Source organism: Phytophthora parasitica (genome assembly GCF_000247585.1).
Source record: "Phytophthora parasitica INRA-310 unplaced genomic scaffold supercont2.11, whole genome shotgun sequence".
Lineage (NCBI taxonomy): Eukaryota > Oomycota > Peronosporomycetes > Peronosporales > Peronosporaceae > Phytophthora > Phytophthora nicotianae.
Window position 1 is genome coordinate 1,233,903 of NW_008648997.1, and position 1,508 is coordinate 1,235,410.

A 1,508-nucleotide genomic window follows, 5' to 3' on the forward strand; every position below is an offset into this window, starting at 1 on the left:
CCTGTAATATAAAAACTTTGTTAATAAAATATTAAAAAATAAACAAGCATTTAACAATTACCGTCTGCACGAATTGTTAGCACTGCCGTCATCCGTCCCGCATGCTTCGACGTGTTGACCAGCCGCGCAGCATCCCTTCGTCCACGCCCTGCCCAAATTCGCGCGGGGTGGGGGGGGGGCATATCATAGCTGATGGCGGTTTCATCAACGTTGAGAATTTCGGACGGCTGATATGCAGCAAAGTCTCTCCAGAAGTTGATAGTAAGCCTAGCGCGAGTTTGCTTGAGGTCTTCCGTGCTCTCCTTTGCCGTTTGGGGCTTCTGAGATGTAAATCCATGGCTAAAAAATACAAAAAATGGTAAAAAAAAATTAATTGAATCAAAAAAATAAAAAATACAATTTACCGGGTAGCGAGACGTTCGCACATACGTTGCATCGCCAGTAGTCCGCTCCGCTTGTCGACCATGTAGTTGGTTACCCAATCAGGCTCAATTTGCCACATGTACTCCATAATTCCTCGCGTTGTAAGTGCCTAATGACATGAAGACCCGACATATTTAGCAAAATATAATAAAATTTACAAAAATGGTTACTCACCAACTAAGCACGACGCCCGTCCTTCATGAAGGTGACGATGGCAGCGACGTCAGGAAATAATTCCTTACGTCCCTGTCCCTTCATCGTCTTGGAGGTGGCGTGGCCTGTGAAGCTGAGCAGCTTGTCAGCCTGTTGCCACCACCCGTGGGTGGTGCCGCGAGAGCACTGCAGCTCCCGGGCCGCCTCCTCCACTCCGACCTCCTGCATCCGCCGGATAGCGTCCCGCTTCTCGCGGACACTGTAACTGCGCTGTTTCTTCGTCTTCTTGGGGGGGGGGGGGGGAGTCGTCGTCCATTTTGCAGAATAAAAAGTGAGCATGCAATACAATGATTTAGGTGTTGCGTGGTGGAGTTTTACCATAACCAGGGCCTCCGAAATATACATTTACCATAACATTATTTACCACAATTCTTCGTAAATTATTTATTTCAAAGATCTAAACCTGACCATGTGATAATTGACTTTTTGTACAGGAATGATTTCATAATTTATTAAAGGCTCTCTTATTTAATAATTTTCACAGCAACCAGTCATTTTTGGACCACCAATCGACTCCAACCTTCTCTGGGTCTTCTCAACTGTCAGCTATTCCGCATTTTCGTCGATACGCCTCACCTGCTTCCAGCCACTCTTGTAACTACCATGGTTCTTACCACACGATCCGGTAGCGCCTACACCAATGCCCAGATCTCGGGAGGCTACTTCCGACCGTGCCGTGGCGAGTATGACGAGGTGATCCTAGAATACTTCCGCTGTCGTTGCGGCACGGTTCGGAAGCAAACCAACCGCAACGGGTTTAGCAACCTAATGTGGTGTTGTAATTCCCACGGCAACTCTAGCTACTAGTGTAGGTAGGATAAACCCACAACAATACGTCTACCAGAACGGTAAACGATCGTTGGGCGTGATCT

The 1,508-nt window shown here is 47.2% G+C and overlaps 3 protein-coding genes across 3 annotated transcripts in view; 1 reads left to right on the plus strand and 2 right to left on the minus strand.

Moving 5' to 3' along the window:
* Positions 1 to 50: 50 nt before the first annotated feature.
* On the minus strand, positions 51 to 511 carry PPTG_07319 (hypothetical protein; the record flags this gene model as incomplete). Its single annotated transcript, XM_008901490.1, has 2 exons — positions 51 to 339; positions 405 to 511. 2 exons carry the CDS (start codon positions 509 to 511, stop codon positions 51 to 53), a joined length of 396 nt encoding a protein of 131 aa, XP_008899738.1.
* An 89-nt stretch (positions 512 to 600) lies between these two features.
* Positions 601 to 804, minus strand: PPTG_07320 (hypothetical protein; the record flags this gene model as incomplete). The annotated part of the gene is made up of 1 exon (XM_008901491.1): positions 601 to 804. The coding sequence occupies one exon, from the start codon at positions 802 to 804 to the stop codon at positions 601 to 603; it is 204 nt and encodes a 67-aa protein (XP_008899739.1).
* A 435-nt stretch (positions 805 to 1,239) lies between these two features.
* Positions 1,240 to 1,508, plus strand: part of PPTG_22082 (hypothetical protein) — a gene marked incomplete at both ends in the record, with an annotated part of 2,731 nt that continues 2,462 nt past the window's right edge. The window contains one exon of the mRNA XM_008901689.1: positions 1,240 to 1,365. Within this exon, the coding sequence (XP_008899937.1) occupies positions 1,240 to 1,365 (126 nt within the window). The remainder of the gene's footprint in view (positions 1,366 to 1,508) is intronic.